The 23,932-nt window shown below is 40.4% G+C and overlaps 2 protein-coding genes across 2 annotated transcripts; one reads left to right on the plus strand and one right to left on the minus strand.

Annotated features, from left to right (window-relative positions):
* Positions 1-5,611: 5,611 nt before the first annotated feature.
* On the minus strand, positions 5,612-9,582 carry HINT1 (histidine triad nucleotide binding protein 1). Its single transcript, XM_071424724.1, has 3 exons — positions 9,416-9,582; positions 6,720-6,824; positions 5,612-5,955 (listed from the first exon to the last, which is right to left on the minus strand). The coding sequence occupies exons 1-3, from the start codon at positions 9,524-9,526 to the stop codon at positions 5,791-5,793; spliced, it is 381 nt and encodes a 126-aa protein (XP_071280825.1). The 5' UTR covers positions 9,527-9,582; the 3' UTR covers positions 5,612-5,790.
* A 3,970-nt stretch (positions 9,583-13,552) lies between these two features.
* Positions 13,553-21,463, plus strand: LYRM7 (LYR motif containing 7). The gene is made up of 5 exons (XM_071424726.1): positions 13,553-13,671; positions 15,719-15,791; positions 16,415-16,485; positions 18,975-19,056; positions 20,933-21,463. The coding sequence occupies exons 1-5, from the start codon at positions 13,654-13,656 to the stop codon at positions 21,007-21,009; spliced, it is 321 nt and encodes a 106-aa protein (XP_071280827.1). The 5' UTR covers positions 13,553-13,653; the 3' UTR covers positions 21,010-21,463.
* The last annotated feature ends 2,469 nt before the right edge of the window (positions 21,464-23,932 follow it).

The following is a 23,932-nucleotide window of genomic DNA, read 5'->3' on the forward strand; positions in this document are numbered from 1 at the left end:
ATGGAGCTATACCATGAAAGAGCAACCATGCTCAGGAGCTTCACTTCCAGATTCCTACACCTGAGCCCTTAGCAAAGTACCCAGAGAGAAAAACCAGAAATATACTATGCCATGCAATAAAATAAAGAGGATTTTTCCTATAACCTCTCCTTCTCCTTTTCCCCATAACCTCTCCTTCTCCTTTTCCCCACAGATATTTTCTTTCTGAAATTGTGCTTCTGGAATTGCTATTCTGTACATGCCACACATCTAAACTGTAGTTTATATCTTACTCTAAGAATAAAACAGAAGCATAGGGATATAAAGCAGTATCTCCACTCTGCAAGGATAAATGACCTTGTAAGAGACTAAAGCCTGTAGGTCCAACTCAGAAAGTGCTAGCTGACGTTGTCTAAAATACTGATCATACTTCCTTACATAAAACAGCACTTAAAGACTGGCACTCTCTGAGAAGAAAAATAAAGCACCTGAAGCAGATGCATATTTCATGAATGAACTGACAGACCTGTTCCTATTTTGCAAGAGGATACAACTCTGGGGGCGTTTAGAGCTTTCTACAAAATACAAGCCACAAAGCAAGGCAGTATGCTCTCCTTCTCATCTATGACCCAAAAGGATGGGAATTTTCTACATATAGTGTAGATCTTTCAAATATCAGTATGATGTTTCATTAAGTTTCTAGAAAATTTATTATCTTCTCCACAATAACAGAATTTTTACACTGACAAAATTCAACAGGCCTACTTCTCTTCAACATCTTCATAAATATCTTGGACAGAGGACTCAAAGGAATATTAAGTTAGCCAACAACACTAAATTGGGAGAAGCTGTCAAGTCCCTCAAGTACAGAGAGGGAGGCTCTGCAGAGACTTTGACAAATCAGAGGGCTGGGCAATCAGCAACCCCAACCCTATGAAGTTTTACAAGGGCAAGTTCCACATTCTGCCCCTGGGATGGGCCAACCCTGGGTGTTTGGACAAACCTCGGAACAAGAGGCTGGAGTGCAGTGCTGCACAAAGGGTCCTGGGGGTCCTGGTCGAGGGTGAGTTGAACACAAGTCAGCAGTGCCCTGGCAGCCTGGAGGGTCAACTGTGTCCTGGGGTGCATCAGGCCCAGCATCAGGAGCCAGGCAAGAGAGGGGATTGTGCCACTCTGCTCTGCACTGGCGAGGCCTCACCTTGAGTGCTGGGGGCAGTTATAAGTGCCACGATATGAAAAAGACATGAAGCTGCTGGAGAGCATCCAAAGCAGGGCCACAAGGATGGTGAAGCGTCTGGAGGGGAAGCGGTATGAGGAGCAGCTGAGGTAACTTGGTCTGTTCAGCCTGGAGGAGAGGGACTAAGGGGAGACCTCACTGGGGTCTTCAACATCTACAAAGGGCAAAACAGAGGGGCAGGGATCAATCTCTTCACTCTTATGACCAGTGACTGGTCCTGAGGATATGGCATGAAGCTGAGCCAGAAAAGATTTAGGTTGGATATCAGGAAAAGATCTTTCACCAAGTGGGTGGCTTGGCACTGGTAAAGTAGTCACAGCACCAAGCCTGTCTAGTTCAAGAAGCCTTTTGACAATGTTCTCAGGCACAGGGGGAGATTCTTGGGGTGTCCTGCACAGCACAACGAGTCCATGATCCTGATGGGTCCTTTCAAACTCAGGATATTCTATGATTCTGCTCTATGAAAATCTGACAGAAGTACAGATATCATGGCAACAAAACAAAAATACCTGATTGTTTTGGAGTACAATTATTCTCAACTGTCTTCTCTGATACTGAAGTCTGTTGTAAGAGACTGACCAGTCCTTGATCTTCAAACAAACCAACACTATAAATCCTTCACAAAAAAGGGGTCAGCAACTACAGCTCCAGCCTCAGTTTTTGTCCCTTTATCCTTCACATCCTAAGAGCATTCTCTCCAGTGAGACTGTGTTTTGAGCAAGTTTAGCAAGACTAAATTAACCATGTTCACATCTACACTGTAACATGTCAGAATCACAGAATCAAGATTGGAAATGACCTCCAAGACCATCATGTACAACAATCTTCATAGGTGTTGCTGGGTTTCCAACATACAGAACCACCCGCACTGGCCAATACTTACGGTTTTTATCCCTTGCACGCAGAATTGCCGGTTCTTTTTCACTTTTACCACAAATAGAGAAGAGGTGGTCTCTTTCTTCTGGAATCTCTACATATTTTTTCTCTCAAGATCTTCTGTTTCTCAGGACAATTTGCAGTCTTGAAGCTTCCCAATCAAAAGGAGTATTTCTCAACTTTCCTATCACCAAAGAATCATGGTCCTAACCCAGTTACTAAAGCAGTGACTTCTCCTTAAATCATCACTCCCTCTTCAACTTCTACCTAAAAGACTGGATTTTAGTTCAGACTTCACCTTAAATTATCACTCCCTCTTCAACTTCTACATAAAAGACTGAATTTTAATTCAGACTCAAGTTTTTTCTCCCACCTGTCAGCCCTGTAATTACCTAAATGTTGTGTGTAACCACATCACAGTGCAATGAAAAACCACATTTCCTCTTCAAATCCATGATGACAGACAGGTATAGGGCACATACCTAATGGGCAAAACTGACAAACAGCTCTGCACAACACCATTAGCCTAGATTTTGATTTTCCCCCAGTTCTTTCAAGCTCAGCTGTGAACTAGCTGGAGTACCCATAGTTTCTCAAAAAGAAAGAAATTATTAACTGGAAGTCACGATAAAACAAGATAAAATTTCGCCAGTTTACCAGATATTTCCTATCTGTTAAGAAGTAAAAAGAATTGTTGCAATGCTGGTTTTCCCCCCTATAACTGGAGCAGAAAATAAATCAAGACAGAACTTTGTATTTAAATCCAGAGCAAACATAAACACAATCAACTAAAATATCAACACACTGCTCCTGAGAGAAATGCCACAAAAATTGAGTGTGGTCCACAAAAATGAGTTCTAACACACAAGAAAACAGCAAACAGAAAGGTAAAAATAAGACAAATGTAGCCTCAGTCAGGATGACTTTCCAAACCTGCAATTGTTACTGTCATGGGATTTTCAAGAACTCCGTGGGTCCATGTGGACAGCTTGGCACAACAAAACTGGACAGTTCAATACTCAAAAGAATGCAAATTTTTATACCTAGGAAGTGTTATTTCAAACTCAGTATCTGACATTTTAAAAACTGACATAAATTTCACACATGCAGTGTAGCTCTCAGATAGTCAGGTGGTCTCTGATTAACAGTGATGTAACAGATTATCTGGAAGATTAGACATAAATTCCACCAGAAACCACTACAGCTTACAGTAATAATGCAGTCTCCCTGAAATGACAAGCCACATTAAAACTCCCTGCTGCTTCCAAACACATTCTCTACTGCATTCCTATCTCTGATAAACCGGAACAACCTCCTGATACATCAGGGAGTTTACAGAGATTAATGTTACATGTTGCCTAGCTCAATCATTCCATTAAGTGGACACAGATTATACATCAGCCTGTACTTAAGTCAGGTAAATTGTTTCTACCTTCAGCCTATAAAGAAGATTATATACAGGTGAAATCCTTGGATTGCTCACAGGCTTTTGTCATTCAACAACATTTGACTACTTGAGAGATCAAGGTCTTCCACTGGGTGTTTCAGATCTATCACTAATGTAGAGTAAAAGGACATGTAGTTTAATTACTTTCTTATGCCCATTGCCCTGGTTTTTCCTAAGATGAAGTTTGCTGTCTCCCTGTGATGCAGTTAACACATCTCTTTGTTAAGAGCCCTCAGAAATCACAGACTAGCGGTACTAGAGTCATCACCTTGCCACAAAAGTAAAAGCAATGCAAGCAGAAGAAAACCGATGACAAGGAGGTTGGTCTTGGACTGTGGAAAGAGGAAAGTGATTTTGAGGCAGAAGGTTTCAGCTAATGCCTAGTTTTCCCACTTCCTACATGCACAAATTAGGGAAGAGTTTTCCTTTGATTTTATTTTTCCCACATGAGTACACCATGGTCTGAACTCAGAATCATTTGAGCATCGTCCAGAAGGTACTCATCTGAAACCTAAGCACAATTAAATTGGTTAGCAAGCTGGCCTCATGACTATCTTTGCAAGATTCGTGGTTCTGCCCTCACTTCAAAGTCTTTTTACCTTCCCAAAGCACATATCTGCATAGATCTGCAAACATATCTCCCAAGATTCCAAGTAAAGTAACAGAAGTTTTACAAAGTTACTTTCATACAGTGTTCCACTGTGAAAACTTCACCAGTACGCTTCAAATCACATATGCCAGTGTTGGTAAAAAGGACACATACAACAGAAATTAGGGAAGTCAAAGCAGTACACATATGTCACATGCCCTTTCCCATATGTGGATGCCAACAGTTCATCTCACCATCCTTAAGGGCCTTCCATGAACTCATTCTGATAGCCAGTTTGCCAGCCACAAACCTTTACTGCACCCCCACTGTGACTGCTTGTGATACTTCATTCTTGTGATATGCATTCAGTTTCTACTCAGGGATGCTGTACCTCTGGGGTTTGGGTGGTTTTCTTCTTTACTTCTATGCAAGTTAAACAAGAGAAGAGCCATTATGCTACCACTACAGAACCATGTGTTTATTCCTAACTCAACTATAGACCAACCTTCTTCAGAAGCACCAGCTGATTTTCCTGTTTAAGTCACATCTTAGGGTAAAACTCTGAAAGCTCAGAACATTCTGAAGTACTTACAGAGTATTTTCTGGTTGAATGAACTCAAATGGCTTTACCAAACTTTCAAGTTATATCTGAAAAGAAAATAAAATTCACTGCTTTTACCTGTACAGTCTTTACATACACTCCCACATTTCTTTAACATTTTAGATGCTCACAAGCAACCAGCTTTTATCAAGGCATCTGAGGCTTATAGGTTATCTTGATCATAAAAACTAGTCAGTTGTGACTTAATTTTATTAGAAAGAACAGGTGCTCTATTTTTACACTGGCAGACACATCTGTACTCCTAACTTCAAGAAAATTTGTCTTGGAGATCTGATGACCATGTTGCATGAACAACTGTATGCAGCAACAGAGAAAGTACTATTAACGGAAAGGTTTGCTCACTAAAATCTGGAATCTAAAAGATACATATATACATTTTATATCATGCTGCTTACATGCCAAGAAATGCCTTGAACATCTTATAACAGTTCAGTATTTTAATTTCAAGTCCTCAGTTTGATCAAAATCACCCATGCACTACAGAACTATAGCAGCTGCCATTAAGACTATCATTTTACCCATTCTCAGTGGAAAAATGGAGCCTTAGAATGTCTGCTCCCAACATACTGTACTGACGCAGCCCTTGAACAGCATGTTTGGAATTTCACTTTTTAGAAGTTTCAGCAGCAGCCTACACTGGCTTTACAAATATTTACATACCACATTCTAAAAGCTTAGATTTCTTCCCAGAGGACATGAAAGTCTGATAAGTGTTTGCACCTTCAGATTTTGAATGCCTTGGCAAATCAGTACCTATAGAAGACTTGTTAGCAGACTGAAACATGTTTTGTGCTTTAAACTTCAGAGAACATAATTTCAACTTCAGAAGTGTTTCCATCAGTAAGGCACACCAGACAGAGATGATTCCCACATGCTTAATCTTTATTGTGCGAATGTTATTCAGAGCATTTATTACCCTGTGTAGACACACATTAAAAAAAAAAACAATACACTAACAGTGGCCAGATTGATGGACGACATATTAAATCTATTTGGTGGTAACTTGTATGCATGCAGTTAACTCCTGTGGTGTACAAATCTTAGCCAGGAGGCCAGCCCAACTGGCGACCACCCAGAACATGGAGATGTACGTGATAGACAGACTGCCCACCCTCAGGCCCTTCATTCACAACCATCCGGAATCCATTGGTCAGGCCCAGGTTAGCAGCACACTTCTTGCCAACAATCATTAAATGCCCGAGAAGCTGGAGGAGAAAGAAAAAAAAAAAAAGAAAGAAACAACCAACAGAAAACACACAAAAAAGGGGAAAGGGCAGGAAGGGAAGGAATGAGAGCAGAGAACCAATAAGCCAGTAAGTTAATTCTCAGAAACTCAGCCACTGCTCTTCAAATTGTTGCCTGCCTGCAACTGACACTTTCCAAGAAAACTATGAAGACTGCCTATACATAATATAGGGGGAAAATAGAACTTTTGATCTTTCTCAAGCCAGGCAGTAACAGACAACAAAAGTGTCATAGAAGCTACATTTACTTCATGGTTAAAGCCCCCACTACTTCTTCTGAACACATATATAATTCTGGTGGAAAAGAAACTTTATCTTCCCATGTAAAGCTTACAAAATCTTTGAGCTTGATGGTTTTAGTTACAAATGAAATATTCAGCACCTCTCAGCTAACCTTCCTTTTCTTCACCTCTGACCTGCTAAAAACCCCCAAGCCTATATTAGAGTAAGTACTGTTGCATGCAAACAATGAAAACAGACATCAGGATTGTTAAATAACAAATACCAATTCATTTTGCATGGAAAATACATGCACAGATATATTTTGCTTTCTCTGGCTAATTTTACTGAAAAACCTTTATCTTTTAAGCTAGAGGACAAGCATTAGACTATCAGAAAACTACTTTGCCTCTTTGAAATGTCAAGAGGAAAAGGGGGACAGCCTAGTACATTATGGAATAATGAGAAGCACAGTTTGCTGTACAGAAAACCTTTAGAGTACTTACAGATTCATCAGAATCTTCCGCTTCAGACAATCTGACAATTGGCTTCTTAGGAATCACTAAGAAATGTGTTGGAGCTTGGGGTGAAATATCATGGAACGCAAGGCACTGGAGGAACAGAAAGCAGATAAAATACAGTTTGTTTTGGAGAAAGGTAAGAGTTTCAGTAAATCAATATGCCCCACTAAATACATACTTCAGCCAGATATCCCATACCAGATATCTCAAATATAAGCAGTGAGGTTAAATTTTCTTGAGTGATATATTATTCTACATCCTTTAATTTCTAAACACAAAACACTACTTTACCAAGACCCACTGAAAAAAAAATCACTGCTTTGTAAAGTACTGTTTAAAAGCAACAGCCTTCTCAGTAAAGCAATATGGAATCAGGTTCAAGATTTTTTACTGCAACACATGCATAACAACTCATAGAGCTGTTGGCATGCATGCCTATAAAAAGTACATTAATGCTTTTTTAAATTTTATTTTATTTTTTATTTTATTTTATTTTTTAATAAAATAAATGGCAAAGAGTTGCTAATCAACTTCCAGTTATGCCTGAATATTTCCTTGGTCAAAGACAGCAAGGCAATTCCAAAGATCCTGAAGTTATGTGATTGAGACCATATTAGACTTCTGTTCTCAACAGCACCATGTATTTCAGAGTAATGCATTAAAACCAGCTTTGCTTCAGACATGCTTAAATCAAAAGAAAGGCATCACTTTTGAAATACAAACATCTGTCTGTAGTGACTAGCTGAACCTTGACTAAATACCAAAACTACAATCAATCATACACAGCATGAATCACCTAAATATCAAATTAGGAACTGCCAGTAGACAAGAGAAAATTAAGCTGTGTCTCCTTGTACAAATGGCCAACCATAGAACTGGGACTTCCAACTGGAACCTCGACAGAGTGCAGATGCAGATGCACAGGAGGTACTCTGCCAGCATTAGTCCAAGGATATCTCTGACTTTCCCATCACGTTCAACAGCATAACACCTGGTAGCAACTGGTTATGTCACAGGCAGTGGATACTTAAAAATACATACCTACATTCTTCAAAATGCTTATTTCCTAGATACTTTTTTTTGTGAATCAATAAAGTTAATTTTCTGTGCAAATATACTTTTTTTTTATTCTGAAAAGAAATGTGCCTTTAATCGAGAGTAAAGTTGGTGAAAAGCCGAACTCAACTTGCATCAATCTTTTATGCAACTTATCTTCTATATCAAATCTATCTGGTTTTAAGTTATGTTTAAGAAGATAACATCCAGTTTGAATTTCTGATAAACTACTCATTTCTTCCAAACAGGGAAGGGCAGTAAGTCTATAAGTGATGAATAAAACTGTTTGCACCAAATTAAATAAATCATACTTAGAGCTGACCATTTTGTAATCAGCTTTTCTATTATATGTAGTCACATAGAGGCAGAATGCAAATGGCCAAACTGCCTCAAAGAATTTAAAGAGCAAAAGATTGGAAGTAAATAGTTTTCTATGATACAGAAAGCCAAAGTAGCATTAAGGAAAAAACACAATCACAGAAATTCATGAGTGCATGGGAAACCAAACTTCATCTCAGGAAGTTTAGATTCAACTGGAAAAACAGTGATAAGGCATAATTCCACAGAGACCTTGTACTTTTCAGTGGTTCCCTTTCTCTGAAGGTCAATTATTAATTACTTTCCTTACCTTTCTCCTTTTAACACTTCCAGCCACCTCTAAAAAGACCTCCAGAAAGCCAACAAAACTAATTCAAGATCATCCACCAGTCAACTGAAATCTAGAAGTTCTACATTTCCGTGCACTTTGAAGTAAAAACCAAGTGGTGCACTGCAGGTAATGACACTTCCAGAAAATACTCCACACAAATGGCTGTCAAAGCAGTTTATACTCAGCGAAGTCAATGGCCTGATTCCTAATCAAGCACTGCGCAGCTTACTCTGCTGCAACCATCGCAGCTGATGAAAAAGCTCACAGGTTTGACCCGGCTAAGGAAAGAACACACACCTTCACATAAACACAGAGCAGCAACATAAGCACGATTTTCAGAAAGCAGTGAACATTTCTAATATTCTTCAGAGCATAAGGCAATTGCAACAATTCTGCCATCTATTAAGAAAACTCTGTTTTAAGCTATCCATGATTTTTAGGCACATAAATCTGACAAACTGCATCCTTAGCGAGTCTCTACTGAACACTGAGAATAATCCCTATATTTCAAAAGCAAAAGCCCCTCTTAATGGGGCTCCAGTATTTCAATCTGAAGAGCGGGGAAATCAAAGAGCAGGAGATCTTACACTAAATACCAGTTGGATACTGGGAATAACCGCTGCATTTCTTCTTAAGCTAATTATTTAATTTCGGCCCTAACGTGCTGCGATGCACCAGCAATCCCTCTCGGAGGTTCTCTGCCAAAGCCCAGCAGGCAGAGCTGCATAACCTCTGTGAGGCTATTGAGAGGCACATCGGGACCTGCAAAAGCAGCCAGCTGGGGTGCTCTGCCCCGAACACGCAAGGGTAAAGGTTTCACCACTACCCTCCCACACCAGCTGCGAGAACCCTCGACCCTTGGCAAGGAGCCCAATGCAGCTCCGGGGAGGGCGCAGGGAAGGGCGGGGACGCACCGCCTGCCCCACCGCTTTTCCGAGCGCCTCCACGGCGCTCCCGGCCCCTGCACAGCGCGCACCTGCTCGTCCTCGTAGATTATGTTGGCGGGGATCTCCTTGCGGATGATCTTCCCGAAGATGGTGTCCCCGCCGGGACGCGCCGCCTGCGCCTTGCTGATCTCGTCAGCCATGGCGGCGGCTCCCGCGCGGCTCCCGCCGGCCTTCAGCCCCGCCTTCCCCCACGGCCACGCCCCCTCGGCACTCATTGGGCCAACGCCGGCCCCTGGCCGTGTCCGCCCGTCTGATTGGCGGTTTCGCCTGTCATTGTCCCGCTGGTCCCCGCCCACCGCTCTGCCGCGCCCTCGCTGACCCGGGAATCGCGGAGGGATCCGGGGGAAAGAACTATTGCATGCTCCGCGCAGGGATCACCGCTGCGAAGTGAAAGGCGACTCTACAAAAGTAGTGCAGTCCCGGGAGAGGCTGTTCTGCTCTGGGCAGAAGTATTATTTATCTAATCCAACCAAACATCTGTGTGATTTCTTGGGACAAACTCCTGCAGACTGCACCAGGCTGGGCTGGGTTAGCTTTTCCACCAAAGTTTGCAGGTGTTTGGTGCTCCTGGAATCAGGGTCCTGCAGAAGGGCAGTTTCATGTGCCAGCCCTTCGGTACATAAGTAATTTCGTAACTATGAAACAAACTAATCAGTATAGCCAAGCAGTAATTCAGAGAGCAACACAAAGTTACACAGCTGTACATCTAGTTGTAAATGGTTTTTGTATATATATCTATAGCACCAGTCATTAAATGGGAGAAATGAAAAAGCAGGGGGGAAAAAGCCAACACAAACCTTAAAGAGTATCAACAAAGCTTAATTTTCAAGGCCAAGTAAGAGGTCCTGCACCAGAGTCAGGGCCACCCCTGCTATCAGCACAGGCTGGGAGATTGAGAGCAGCCCTGTGAGAAGGACTTGGGGGTGCTGGTGGCTGAGAGGCTGCACATGACCCAGCCATGGGCACTCCCAGCCCAGAGAGCCAAACGTGTCCTGGGCTGCATCCAGAGCAGCGTGGGCAGCAGGGGAAGGAGGGGATTCTGCCCCTCTGCTCTGCTCTGCTGAGAGCCCACCTGGAACCCTGCAACCAGCTCTGGGGTCCCAGCACAGGGAGGACATGGAACCGTTGGAAAGAGCCCAGAAGAGGCCACAAAAATAATCAGAGTGACAGAGCACCTTTTCTATGAGGACAGGCTGAGAGAATTGGAATTGTTCACCCTTGAAAAGAAAAGACTTCAGAGTGACCTAACTGCATCTTTGCAGTACCTGAAAGCAGCCTACAATAAAGATGGAGGGAGATTTTTTACAAGGGCGTGCAGTGACAGGACAAGGAGGAATGGCTTTAAACTCCAATACTGGAGGTTTAAATTGGATGTGAGGAAGAAATTCTTTACTGTGAGCATGGTGAGGCACTGGAACAGGCTGCCCAGAGAAGCTGTGGGTGCCCAATCCCTGGAAGTGTTCAAGGCCAGGCTGGATGGAGCTCTGAGCGACCCAGTCTAGTGAAAGGTGTCCCTGCCCATCGCAGAGGCATTGGAACTAGATGACCTTTAATGTCCCTTCCAACCCAGACAATTCTAGATTCTATGATTTTCTAAACTTCACCAAAAAAAAATAGATTGATTTCTCTGAAGATTTGTCTAGGTGCATATTAACAGAGATATTTATATATATTTGTCGCTAGACAAAAGTGTTACAGGAAAGCATTTTGGAGGGAGGCAGAGAATAAATATTGCTAAGTGGCTTAAACCTAATATGGTTCTGCAGCTGATTACATGAACATGTTACGAAAAGAGCAGAATTTGTCATATATTTCTGGTAGTAACTCTGAAATAATTTATCATTAAATACCCTGAAAAAAAAACCTCTGAAAAAGTACATTAAACAATGAAATTTTATTCTCTTCCTTAGATGATGTTCTGGGATTAAGGTATTTTGATATGTATGTGTCCTACAGATGGTATTGGAGCTTTATGACAATTAAAAGAAGTGCTTCAGGGATAAACTTCTTTGAATTATATTGTTGTCCAACCAAGGTTATTCAGCAAATATATGAACAATTCGTGTGAACACTGCTGTGGATTTAATTAGAAAGTATATTTCTATGTTAAAAGAAGACATAAAGAGACAAGTTTTAGAAGTTTTTCCAAAAAAAGCAAAATCATTTTTTTTCATATAGTTGACTTCAGCACATATTTTTGTCTCACCATGAAAATAGCAAATTTTATTATTTTGAATAAAATAATGAATGAATTAGACCCTCGTTTCAAAGATCTAATTAATTCACATCTGCAATAATTATTCTTGGAAATAAATTATGAATAAACATCACTTCTGCTAACATCAAGTTTCTTTCTGAGTTACATAGTAAAAAAAAAAGTATTTAATAGATGCTTACAAGTAAGTATTAATAATAAAAATATTAAAATTATTGAGTAATAGTTTAGTGTTCCCATATTTTAATTGGCTTACAATGTACCTGCTGTTAAATGATTAAATAGACTGTGTATTGCTGCTAGAGGTCTAGTGAGTAGTAAAGATGATTGCACAAAAAATCCTTATGCTGCTTTTAGCTAATGCTGAATGATATGTTAGTGAACTATAAGCTTGTTTGTTTTTCAAGAGAATGGTAATTCAGTTTTATAGATGTACCCAGCGTGGCCATGATGTGGCCAGGCCCAGGCTGGGTTGGTCAGGGTGTGAGTAAGACAAGCCAGGGCTGTGAGGAGCTTAATGTGAGCAGCTGAGAAAGTGACCTGCCTAGAGAGGGGAAATGACTGAACAAAAGTATATGCCTGTTGGATAATACCAGTGGAAAAAAAGCCTGCCAGCTTAGCAGCAGTGATCCTGAGAACCAAAAGTTTCCTTGAAAAGTGCAACTGGCCTCTTCTAAGTACAGCTGGATACCTAGAAACTGGAGACATCCTGAGATACTACTGATAAGCACAGAAACAAGGAATTGTAATCACAACTTTTCTTCTGAAATGGTGAAAAAATAGACTGGAAAAGAAGATAAGGAAGGATTCCGAACTGCTGTTGGTTGTTCTAACTGCAAGAGAAAGGGAAGTCTGGCAAAATAAAAACTGAATTGAAGAAACAGCAAACATCATCATTTATTGGCCATTCTAGGTGTCACACAGAAAATGATGGCTGTCCAGTTACCCATTTAAAACAATTATAATTTTCTTCAGAAGAAGAAGTATAACACACTGGCTTTTGTGCCATCCTGGCACCATGTGCAGCCCCTGGCAGGGGGTGCTGGGCAGGGAGCAGCCTCTCATCCCCACTGTGGCTCCCCCTGGAGGGCAGGAGTCCCTGGGCCATTGACCACTCCAGTGGAATGAGGAGCCTGTGGGCGGCACTGCCTGCCTGCTATGGACCCTGTTCAGCTCCTCCTGCAGGCAGTGGCAGCCTCCTGCCAGACCTTCGCACACCGAGGATGGGCACTGTCTGGGTAGCCCAGAAGGCCAATGGGACCCTGGGGTGCATTAGGGAGAGCATTGCCAGCAGCTCAAGGGAGGTGATCCTGCCCCTCTGCTGTGCCCTGGTGAGGCACATCTGGAGTGCTGTGTGCAGTTCTGGACTCCTCAGGACAAGAGAGACATGGAGTTCCTGGAGTGGGTCCAGAGGAGGACTGTGAAGATGGCACTGGAGCGTCTCTCTTTTGAGGAAAGGCTGTGGGAGCTGGGCCCGATCAGCTTCGAGACAGCTGGGAGGGACCTCATCAATGTCTATGAGTATTTAAAGGAAAGGGGTCAGAGGAGGATCCAGGCTGTTCTCAGCCATGCCCAGCAACAGATCAAGGGACAGTGGACAGAAATGGATGTTTCTGAAACAGGAAGTTTCTCTGAACACGAGGAAGAACTTCTTTACTCTGCAGGTGAGCGGGTACAGGAGCAGATTGTCCAGATAATTTGTGGAGTCTTCCCCAGTGGGGATGGAACTGTCTGGATACAATCGTGTGCCATGTGCTCTGGGCTGTCTCTGCCTGAGCAGGGACGTTGGACCAGATGGGCCCGTGTGGTCCGTTCCAGGCTGGGCTGGAAGTCCCTAAAGTGAGTCCGTGAAGGCCGCCTCAGCCCCGCCGGCCATGGTAGCGCCGCAGGGGCACAAGGGCTGCTCGGAACGGCGGCGGCGGCGGCGGGCGGCCCCCGGGGGGCAGCATTGGCGGTGGCACCGGCGCAGCGCGGGAGGGTGCGACTCATCCCTGATGGGCACTTCCGGCGGCGGGGTACTTCCGGCGCGGGACGGTGCTGGCGGCGGGCGCCATGGGGAGCCGGGGGCAGGCGAGTGACACACACACAAACACACACACGTACTCTGTCTGTGCCGGGAGGTTGCAGCTTTGTAGCTTTTGTCGAGCCAAAAAACATTGACTTTCAGGACAAGAAAGATAAAAAACTAGGTAAAGGAATGTAGCGGTTTGCGCGCAAAGGCTATTGCGGGAAAAGAAAGCGAGAAGTGTGATAAGCAGAGGGTAAAATACATCCAGATGCACGCGAGAATAAGCCAGGGAAAAACAGGGACCTAAGAATTAATAAGCCCTTTCATTATTGCGGTGTAATTTCCTGTCAGTGCCTCTTTCGGAAATGTCTTGAAGCCTAGTTTTGGGAGTGCAGTCGACAGGTATTAGCGGAGCTCTCTGTTAATGCAGGTGGCTGTAGAGGTCAGAGGTGTCTGCATTAATACATCCTGATCAAGACCATCTAATTCAGCTTTTCACCATTGTGGCTGGCGTAGTGAAAAGTTTCCAGGAGGGGTTTGGAGTAGTTGAACCAGAGAATATCCCTGGTTGGAAGGGAGCCACAGAAATGATGAAGTCCAGCCCCTGGTCTTGCATGGGACCATCTCCAGGACGGTGCACACACCGTGTGCCTGAGGGAGCTGTGCAAAAGCCTCCTGAACTCTTGTCAGGCTGGTGCTGTGACCACTGACCTGGGGAGCTTGTTCAGTGCCCAGTCACCTTTTGGGTGAAGAACCTTCTCCTGATACCCAGCCTGAGTGTTCCCTGACACAACTTCAGGCCGTTCCCTTGAATCCTGTCACAGGATACCAGAGAGGAGATTGGTGCCTGCCCCTCCTTCTTCCCTTGTGAAGAACCTATAGACTCCTCTATGCGTAGGAAGATGCCTGAAAATGGCTCACAAATTCTTGAAAAGAACCATAAAAAGTTTTAGGTTTTGCCGTATATGTGTTGAACATAAAACCCCATGTAATATTAATCTGCTGTTTGAAAAGATGGCAAATATACTGTGGGGAATAGAAATTTTAGGATATTAGAATATCTGCAAAACAAGAAGTTTATTTGTTGAGTTTTAATTCTGTGGGTTTACCTTCCACAGATTCATCCATCTAGGGAATGGTGCAGTTAAAGGCAACATGGCTCTGTTCATTTGCTGGGTTTTTTCTGAGTTACAGCCCTGTGCTTCTTCCTTGTCCTTCTAAAAAATACTTGGAATACTAATTGTGAGAGAAGTATTATGAAGTACTTGGAACTGTGCTCTCTAGAGATGCCACAACATGATAGGAAGTACTAGAAGGAGCTTCAAAAGGCATATTGTTTTCAAGATTATGTTTTTCTGGTGCTTGTCAGAGATTCTTTTCAGTCTCTGGCAGACACCAAAAAAGTCTCGTAAGGATTTGAGAGTTTCTGTGATTCATTGCAGTCTGTATGAATGATCAACCACATGACTGTGAGCTGTGATTCTCTGGGGGTTTTATTTTCATACATATTCAGGTGTGTCTTCTCTGCACTGTAAATCCTAGCTTTCTGAGTGTTTGCTTTTACTGAAGTGTTCGTTTGCTGACCTGGAATTGTATTTAGGGGAAGGACTTTGCTTTGATTTTGCCACACCACCTGTAGAAGAATTTTATGTGAGAATACTTCAGCCATTTCTTTTTCTATCTTTTTCAATAGCTAGAGAGTATGCACTGATAGAACCTTGATAATTCCTTCAAGTAATTTGACCTTTAGAGTTATTCCAGTTCTGTTGGGTTTATTTGACATTGGCACATTAAAAAATGCTTATGTCAATGTATTTTCAGGATTTTATTTCCATCATGCCAAATAATTATTTAGGATGTGGTGCCAGCATTTTAGGGTAAATTGAAATATCTAGACCTAAGATTTTGATGACATCACATCAGCTTTGGCTGCAAGTGTTTTAATCAGGAATTTAAGTAAAACCTCTTAGATACTGATTCTGTATCTAATTCTGTACTGAATGGAAATAACATGAAATTTAAACCAAAACATTTTCAATTGTAACATGTTCATTTTAACTAACAATCCTGCTAGCAAATAAGTTAATTCTATTGATGTTGTATTGGCAGGTTTTGAAGCTTTTTAAGTTGTTACACAGAACACGGCAAGAAGTTTTTAAAAATGATATCAAAGCCCTCGAAGGTGAGATACTTGTTTTGTGTGGTGTGTGCTTATCTGTATTTCATGGAACTTTCTTCTTGGAATACAGAGAAAGATAATTCTTAACATAATCTTTCTTCAAATTTCTCCCATAATTTTCAAGTAATAATTGGGAAAATTTGTATGTCCATAACGAGATACCCTTTATTTTGAAACAAAAAATAGTCCTTATATTCAAGCACTCAACACATATTTTGGAAGGGAAACATTTCTACATTTCTTTTTAAAATGTTCCTGATCTTCTTGGGAGATATTTTTCTTTCTTTTTTTTTTTTTTTTTAACTTCTCTTCAGTCCAGCCAGAGCATAGTTAGCTGCACTAATTAATTCTCTATGTGTGGTTTTTCCTCAAGGGATTAATCCTGCTTTTTTAGTACCTTGTGTATGCAATACAAAATGCTAAATTGGGAATCTTATTTTATTTGTATACCAGTCAACTTAAAATATGACAGCATGTGAATTATATGGAGGTCTTTCATTTAAATACTTTGATCAGGGTGCCCCAGGACTATGCCATAAAGGACTTAAGATTCTTAACTTTGGGGCAGTGACAAATTCAAAATACAATTTTTGTCCACTCTTTAGTTTTTTGTTTGCTTTATTTAGCTGCAAGACAAAAGATAAATGAAGAATTCAGAAATAACCGAGACGAGACATCTGAAGAGAAGATTAATGAGGTATTTTATTGCTTTCTGTTGTTTGGGGTTTTTTCCCACTTCACATATGAATATTTAGAAATTAGTTTTTTGCTTAAAGGATCTCTAAACCACTGTAAACAGATTGAGACATCATGAAAGCCAGGTTGGTTTAGAAAGACTTCTACATGGATCTTTGTTTATAAATATATAGATACCGCCAATAGTATCAATACTGTGTTATAGAATCTTGTACATAGAAAAGTACATAAGTAGAAAGTGTGTTCTGATAGTTCAATATGATTATTTCGAAGTTTATAATAAAATTTTATGGGATAATGTTTGAAGTAGCAATTTTCATGTAAATATTTTATACTTTGCTCATAATATCTGTACTGTGGTCACTTAAATGTACCTGCTCACTGTTGTTTGGGCAAACAGAAACAAACAGACAAATTAAACAACATGCTGACTTACTATCACAAATGACTCAGTGTCTTTGTGGAAGGCAAAAACCAGCAAAATTAATATGATTTATTGTAGTATAGTATAGATGTAGCATATCTTAATTATATTAAAGGGATTTTTTTGCTTCTTCTTTCCTTACCATCCATTAAAAGTGGAGCATTCTGTTAATTCACTAAGTTGGTTACCTTTGCCTTAACACTTTTTACTGAGTCAGTTTTTTCTGACAATTACTCTGAACTGAAAGGGAACTTCTGTGTTTTAGATAATTTTAGCTATTAACATCCGTACAGACTGAATAACTTAGTCCTTATTGTTCAGCCTTTTATCAGACTGTCCTTACATTGTAACTGGGCACTGGTTGGAAGAAAGTGCCTACATCTGTTCCCTTGAAGAAATAAAATGTAAACCTTTTCCTCATGCCAGCCACAGAACAGTAATGTAAATAGTTCTGACCTTTTAGTTAGGAGTTCCTGAATTTCAGCTTGTTATCAGCCTCCTGTAATAATACTCAGTGTTTGTGTTACCACTGTCTGATTAGCTATGTTATGTGTTCAGGGTTGTTTTTTTTTTTTTATAGATGTACAGGAAAAAGATTTGCTGCAATTCTGAAATCTGTATTTGTTTTCTAGGCAACCTAAAAATTACACATATGTGACTTTTTAATATGGGATAGTTGATATTTGATTAACTGTGTCAGTGAAAGAAATACTAGACTTCCATCCCAGCTACACACTCCTAGAACATCACAGAATCTGTCATATTTATTACATGTACACACTGAAAAGAATTAGTTGCAGAGGAACTGAACCAAGTTTTATAGAGGACTTGAGAATGTTTGAGCACTTGCTTGCATGAATGTGATGCTGTTAATGTTCTGCTTTGGACAGCAACTAAAAAATGGAGTATTGACCAGCCAGAATAGAAAACTACAGTGTATTCTAATATGACAATAAGTACTTGTATGTACTTGTACATGTCAAGCTTGCAGTGACATAAGGAGATTGAGGTAACTGTCTACAGTATCAGAATGAAAAATGTGGTAGCTAAATCTAATGCACCAGTTTTTGTTCAGATCAGGAGTGCACTTAGGAAGTTACCTTGGTTAGTTCCACTTCCTGTGGCTTTGTTTGTTATGTAAAGTGTCAGACCAGCTAGCAGAATTCCCTTAAGAGGAATTCTTCCCTTCCTCTGAAGAGGAAGCTGTGCTTGAGGAGCATGCAGCCCAGCTGCTAATGGGCTCTAAGCAGGGGGAACTGAAGGGTACCTGCTCCAAGCCCTTAAAAGGGAAGAGCATGAGAAATGCAGTGTGGATGGCAAGTATTGAGCCCTAGCCTTTGCAAAGATCCACTTCTGTTGGTACACGCTGCTTCCTAGTGTGAGCATGTCTCCTGAAATGTCTCACTTGAGCAATTTCATTACTTCTGACACAGATATCAGGCAAACAAGTATTAGGCTTCTCTTAATGGTGCAGCAAAGCTAGCAAGGGTGCTGCAGCTTATCCTCTTAGTGAGAGAAGGAATTCTAGGCCTTTTGCTAAATACTAATACCTCCTGTAGTCTTTAGGTAGTGCCTTGTTTCTGCACAGTTCTGCTGTGAAAACTCAGAATTCTTAATTCTTGTCATGTTTTGCGCTTGTTTTTGTCTCCTTATTTCAGGAGCGGTAGTGTTGAAAGAATGAGATTGCCCTTTCACTATGGGAAGTCGAATGTTATTGAGGCATGAGTGAGTGTCTTTGATCATTGGAAACTAGTTAATTGGTTTTGTAGTTGCATTTCACCTTACTCGTTTGCAGTTTTAATTGGGTACATAGATGTATGTACTGGTGTATGTTACTGAGCCAGAGTTTCCCTCACTATGTGCTCCATGTCAAACACGTCAACCTGTAAGTTATTCCAGGATCCCCAAGGCAAAAGCAATGTATACATTGTACATAAGTAACTGAGTAGTAAAACCGAATGATTTTATTATTTGAATAGCTGTCTGGTATGGAGAATATCTTCAGAAACAGTTACATATAATTCAAATTGCTCTCTTGTTCCTCTCTTCTTATTCCTTATTACTAGCTTCTTAAAATTGCTTCAGATGTTGAAGTGATTCTCAGAACTTCTGTTATTCAGGCGGTTCACACAGATTCTGACAAAATAGGTGAGTAAGCCTGCATGCTAAAAACATCATTAAATATGTTACAGTTTAGAAAATAAATATAGAATGTGAAACTAAGGAAAGGGATAGTGAGGCAAATAGCCTGTCTGTTATTCTGTGGCAAAATTCTTAATATAAGCTATTCATTAATGTCACTACCTAGGACAGGTGAAGGTTTCCAAGGTACAAAGTTTCCATACAAATATTTTGAGGTATGGAGGCTGGTAGGAAAGAGGCAGTGATTACTTTTAATGTCCCTTAACTAGCTGTAAGTATTAGGAGAGTCAGCAGTTAGATAGCTAGTCAGCATGCATGTACAGGCTGATCAGTCAGCATATGTCCAAAGGCAGTAGCCACTGTACCTGTCTGGAGGTGTTTGCTCTACCAAACAGGGAGGAGCTGCCTGAGGAGCATTAACAAGTGCAGTATATACAGTGACCGTAGAAAAGCTTTTTCTTTGAGGATTGAGTGTTCATTTCCAAAACTTTTTTCCAACAATTTCATTTTCAGGTTATACTGTGTAAGATTTGTGACATAGTGATTACCTCAATGCAAAGTCTATCAAATTTTGAAATCCTGATTCCTGGTTTAGAAGTTCTTTTATCTTGCAGTCAAAAAGAGAAGTAGTAGGTAGGCTCAGCATACAGCTGTGTGGTAAGAGAATACAAGAAATCTTCAGCTGTGTACATTGTTTCCTTTTACTCTGTTTAGTGTTGTCTGGAAAGTGTTGTACCAATTTTCAGTTCTAGGTTTGGTAAAACATTTAACTTTAAAACAGCCATTATAATCAAGGCCAAAGATAAGTCTGGACCAGTGTCAAGTCTTCCACGATGATTCCAGGCAGATAATAGTTGAAGAATAGGAACAGACAAAGTGAATTTGCACCTCTTTCAGCTGTTCACACCTGCCAGTGCTTCCTGAGTCAGGGATGTTTTCTGGTTTAATTATCTTCAATGGGCTTCTCTTCAATTACTTCTCATTTTCATCAAGCTGTTAATGAATTTTTAAGTCCTTTATTGCATCCTTTTTGTTCACTTCCCCCATGAAACAGCTCTCAGAAACAACAGGTGAAAGCCTGTGATTATTCTTGCTATTCACTGCACACTGTGGGCAAGGAGGCATTTTATACACACAACGATGGCACAATAATGTTTTCTCTCTCGTTTTCAACTGGATTCCTGCTAATAGTCACTGCTAATTCTAAATTTAATTTTTGGCTGCCAAGCATACATATTATGTACTTATTTTTACAAAATTGTACTCATTAAACTCATCAGAGTGGTCATAATTGTTAAATTGTTAAAGTTATAATTGTTAAAAACAATGGGGATGTCCCCGATCTTCCAGATGGAGCGGCACCAGTTCAGTGGGTCAGATGCCCCCTGTTGTCCTGTTTTTTGTCCCTTTGGATTGGTTTCTTTTTGGATCCTTCATTTGCATGAAAGTTAAGGCGCCTGATTGGCCCATTACAGTTCTGTCCAGGCTGGCTCGTTTCCCCTGGGGGGTGGTGCTCTTTACATAGGTGTATTATGGTACCGTTGAGTACTGTATGTCTTGTAACTACCCTTTTAACCCATAACCAAACTAACAGTACGTGCTTAACAATTATGGCTTCTTAATATCAAAATTTTCAATGCTTATAAAAGAAGATGGGAAAACATTATTTTAGCCAGCTGAAAGTAAAATCTTAGTATGATTTTGTCTTAGATATCTAGATGCTAGATAGATGCTCCTTACCACAAGTTCAGATCCTCATTTTAGTAACCGAATATTTTGTTTGTAAATGTAAAAACACCTTTAGAATTTGAAATAGTATTTTCCCAGTATTTTCCATAAGATTGTAGTCTTACTCTTTTGTTGTTTTTTTTTTCTATTTCAGTACTCATACCCAGGAAAGATCTGCTACAGGACAACACTCCCTACTTAGATAAACCAACAAAAAAGCAAGAATCCTGAGGAAATATTGTTACCAGGGAAAAAGAGACTGAAATCAACTTACTGATTTTATTGCGTGCTGGGATATCATCATGCACTTGTTCTGTGGAAGATAGTAATACTTTCACAGAATTTAAAAGTACACTCATGAATTGTGTTACTTCAGCCAGGAATGTTTCTGATTATGACAGCTCTCAGACAGAGATTGTTTCCCAGCAATCCAGAGTTTTTCGAAGCTATATAAAAATTAAATTGAGTACTGAATACTGATAATATTTATTTTTAAGTTTATTGTCAATCATAAGCTTCCTTGAAGTAATGAAAAATCATCTTGTGGTATTTAATGTTAAATTTATGCTTTGTACCAAAAGCATGATTTCTGAAGTTGTCATTAATTGTACACTAGTATACTGTGATACTTGAGAGCATTCTTAAAGGTTTATCTGAATAAATTATTTGTGTTTTTCAGAGGGGAGAGCATGTTTAGTGTATTTTTTCTCCCAGACACTTTGGAATGAGTCAGAATGTTAGGGTTTGAGTTCTCAGGTGACAGCAGAAGAGAACCTAGATACAGCATAACCTAAGGATGTTGGTTTATGAATTTGTGGTTTGTGTTTCAACTGGTAATCATTGAGTGACTGAGACATTTTCCAAAGAAAACTCACTGGCCTTGCTGTTTAGTTGCAAGTGAACTTGTCTAGAGTGAATATATGAAAAGTATGATTAGTAAGCCCTAATAATTTGCATTTTTTAAAGGATACTTCCTTGTTTCTTGTGGAATTCACTGCAATGATCCATTCGCTTCCATTTTAGTTGGAAGGAGGTACAACTGCAGTGATACATAGAATCTTTTCTTCATGAAATTGATAGCAGGCACAACCCTTGGATCTAAGTACCTCACACAGGGGTGAGGCAGTCTGACAATACGTCTCACCTCATGAGTCCTGCTGTACCTGTTAATCTCAGTCTCCAAGATGTCAGAATTGCCTATCTCTATGTGTACTGATTAGGCTTGACTGGCTGAATAAATCAGAAAACTAGTGCCTTCATCCAGTCTCTTTTTCTCACAAAGCATGTCAATGTGACAAGTACTCCTTTCTTTAAAACTGTTGCCTCTGGCTGCAATGGCCAGGGCAGCCAACAGGAAATACAGCTGTCAGTAACCCTCTTTGAATTGCACTGATACTCCCGGCACTGTAGCTAAAAGGCACCAGGCACATGATGGGAGATAGAATTAAATGACTGAAGTTCTTGCCATTTGTTGTATTCTAGTGGCTACCACTACAAAACAAATGTCTGTCTGTAGGGGATATCCTGTTCTAGGCCCCTGGTATTGTTTACTTCCCTAAGGACTATGTTCTATGTCTGGTTTCCCATCCTTCTGCAGCCTGCCTACGATGACTTTTTTTTTTTCCTATAAGGGGCATAAGAGAGTCATATGCCAGAAAGAGAAAATACAAGGTAGTGGCAACTGTAAAGAGAAAGGAGAGCATTGCCTCAGGTGAAATGACTAACTTTTAAGCAGAAGTAATTAAACAGGGGTCTGGCAAGACTGGGAAATTTTATAACCATGAAGGTTGACATCCCATGGCATGTTGGAATTGGGGGGAATTCACCTCTTATAGCCACTGCCTTTGGCTGTGGGTATAATCTTGGAGATTTTATCCTTCAGATTGATTTTATAGAACTGATGCCTGGTAAGTCTTCACTCTTTCACTACAAATGTAAAACCGTATTGCCCATTACCATGCAAAATAGGTAGTAAAAGACTTCACTGATACCAATGGTAGATGGTGGTCTTCTATATGCTCTTCAAAGAAGCTACAAGTGGAGCGATTTGTCATATGACTATTGTTTTGGTATTGTTCTGCTGTCATGTGTTCCAGGGTTTTATTTTTAGTAAGAATACATCAGTAGAAATACAGTAGGGAAGTGTCAACTTACAGGATCAGGCTTGCGATTCAACAGGCATTTGTGTCCCTCATCTTACATATATCTTGAATACTCAAAAATACAGAATGAGTCACTTGAATACCATACACAACTGGTGAAAATAAATTACCTTGTAAAAATAGGTGGTACAGTTTATTGGTCTTCAGAATTATTGTTTTTACACTCCTGTGCAGTATCTCTATGGTGTGTGCATTAACATTCCGTGTTTCTGCTGTCTTTGTGCATTCCTGGCAGCAAAGACAAACCAAATTCTGTAGTGTTGAGATGAGGAAAATCAAGATGATACAAAAAAGTCTATTGACATAAGAGGCTGACAGGCCTATTCCTTGCTCTTATTCGATGTGATCTTAAATAGGAATCCAGGGGATATCTAGACCAGGATCTTCCCAGATCCATGGGAATCCAAATATGTTACTGAGCCTAAAAGTATCTCAGATTTGGTTGCTGTCTTGGCCCCATAGGTGTTCGCTTTCTTCAAATTTAACTTTTCAGTCTTGAAAAAATCTCACAAACCTGCATAATGAGCAGCTGCTTATTAGGGTAATTAAAGGCTTCTTCATGCTAGTTGGTCGTAGTGACTATTCCTCTTCCCCTTATTTCATGCTTACCTGCTGGTTAGCATTCCAGAATCCAGCCATCACTCCAGTTTTCATTTCCCTTTTTAATTTCACTCTGGGTATGAATCTGTTCTTGATATTGCTAGGATTGTGTTCATATATATATTTTTTTTTTTTATTAATACAAATAATCAAAAATAAAAAGGAACTATTGTTGCAATCTCTCTTTGCAAAGGTTCAAGTCTTAGCTGAAACTTTTCAAGTCATTACAGGGTTTTCACTTAATGGCTTAGGAGGGGAAAAGGGTTTTCTGTTTACAACAGAAACTGTAGTTGAATAGGCTCACAATAACACAATTCAATCACACTTAAGTTTTTTAGGTTTACTGGAACAGCAGAATTTTTAAAGCAAATGCATGTGCCTTTCCTTCTAGA

Source organism: Agelaius tricolor, unplaced genomic scaffold (genome assembly GCF_023055355.1).
Source record: "Agelaius tricolor isolate 1412-34295 unplaced genomic scaffold, bAgeTri1.0.p SCAF_4, whole genome shotgun sequence".
Lineage (NCBI taxonomy): Eukaryota > Metazoa > Chordata > Aves > Passeriformes > Icteridae > Agelaius > Agelaius tricolor.

Bases quoted from the DNA above. Each gene is read 5' to 3' on its own strand.
- HINT1 (XM_071424724.1), bottom strand. From the start codon at position 9,526: ATGGCTGACGAGATCAGCAAGGCGCAGGCGGCGCGTCCCGGCGGGGAC. The intron at 6,825-9,415 runs GTGCGCGCTGTG...CTGTTCCTCCAG, and splicing joins TAATCTACGAGGACGAGCAG to TGCCTTGCGTTCCATGATAT. The intron at 5,956-6,719 runs GTAAGTACTCTA...TTTCTCCTCCAG, and splicing joins CGGAAGATTCTGATGAATCT to CTTCTCGGGCATTTAATGAT.
- LYRM7 (XM_071424726.1), top strand. The intron at 15,792-16,414 runs GTGAGATACTTG...TGCTTTATTTAG, and splicing joins TGATATCAAAGCCCTCGAAG to CTGCAAGACAAAAGATAAAT. The intron at 16,486-18,974 runs GTATTTTATTGC...CCTTATTACTAG, and splicing joins CTGAAGAGAAGATTAATGAG to CTTCTTAAAATTGCTTCAGA.